The sequence below is a fragment of the Perkinsus marinus genome, assembly GCF_000006405.1.
Source record: "Perkinsus marinus ATCC 50983 genomic scaffold scf_1104296930982, whole genome shotgun sequence".
NCBI classification, from domain to species: Eukaryota; Perkinsozoa; order Perkinsida; family Perkinsidae; genus Perkinsus; species Perkinsus marinus.
In genome coordinates this window covers 1-766 of record NW_003215917.1, presented here as the reverse complement: position 1 = coordinate 766, position 766 = coordinate 1, and the positions used below count along the sequence as shown (strand labels likewise).

Genomic DNA, 766 nt, shown 5'->3' with positions numbered 1-766 from the left:
GGTAGGGTTGTTACAGAGGAGGAGGCAGCTGCCCATGCTAAGTATGTCGTCATTATCATCATCATGTTGTTGTTGTTGCTATACGTACTATAATGGACATCATTATTAATATTATTAGGAACGCAGAGAAGAGTAGGAAAAAGAGACGAGCTAGAATCGAGGCGTCAAAACCAGAATGGGCTGGTGGTATTACTCAAGATGAGATACTTGATGAGAAAGCTGAGCATATGGCTAGAGTTATGAAACAGAATATTACACGTGAAGGGATGGATGATGTTGTTGATGAAGAATTACGACAAAAGCAGAGGATGGATGACCCTTTACATATGTAATACACATCTCATCTATTCTATACTTATTCCTCGACGACGACATAGGTTTGCACATAAGTTGGATCATTATACATTCGAGGATGGGGATGATGCTCAACAACAGCAAAAGAAGACAAAGACCAAAAGGTCGTCCTCACTATGCAAGTTTCCTATGCCTCCCAATAGATTCAACATCAAACCAGGATATCGATGGGATGGGCTAGTAAGGCCAGTAACAGCAGTCGTCTCAGTATCATGTGTGTATATAACAGGTAAGGGGTACTAACTATGAACGTAGATGGTTTGAAGAGAAGAATACTGCTGAGTTCAATGAGCGTGAAGCATTTAGATGGATAGGTATTGATGATGATGGTAACTAGTACTCAGAAGATAAACAACAACACTTTTACGTAATATTAAGTATGTCAAGTTTATAGTATGTCAAGATGAGATGG

General features: G+C 39.4%; 1 protein-coding gene across 1 annotated transcript; it reads left to right on the top strand.

The window, feature by feature from the left end:
- Positions 1-92: 92 nt before the first annotated feature.
- Positions 93-691, top strand: Pmar_PMAR003836 (hypothetical protein, conserved; the record flags this gene model as incomplete). Its single annotated transcript, XM_002786804.1, has 4 exons — positions 93-328; positions 378-458; positions 498-534; positions 584-691. The coding sequence occupies 4 exons, from the start codon at positions 93-95 to the stop codon at positions 689-691; spliced, it is 462 nt and encodes a 153-aa protein (XP_002786850.1).
- Positions 692-766: the final 75 nt, after the last annotated feature.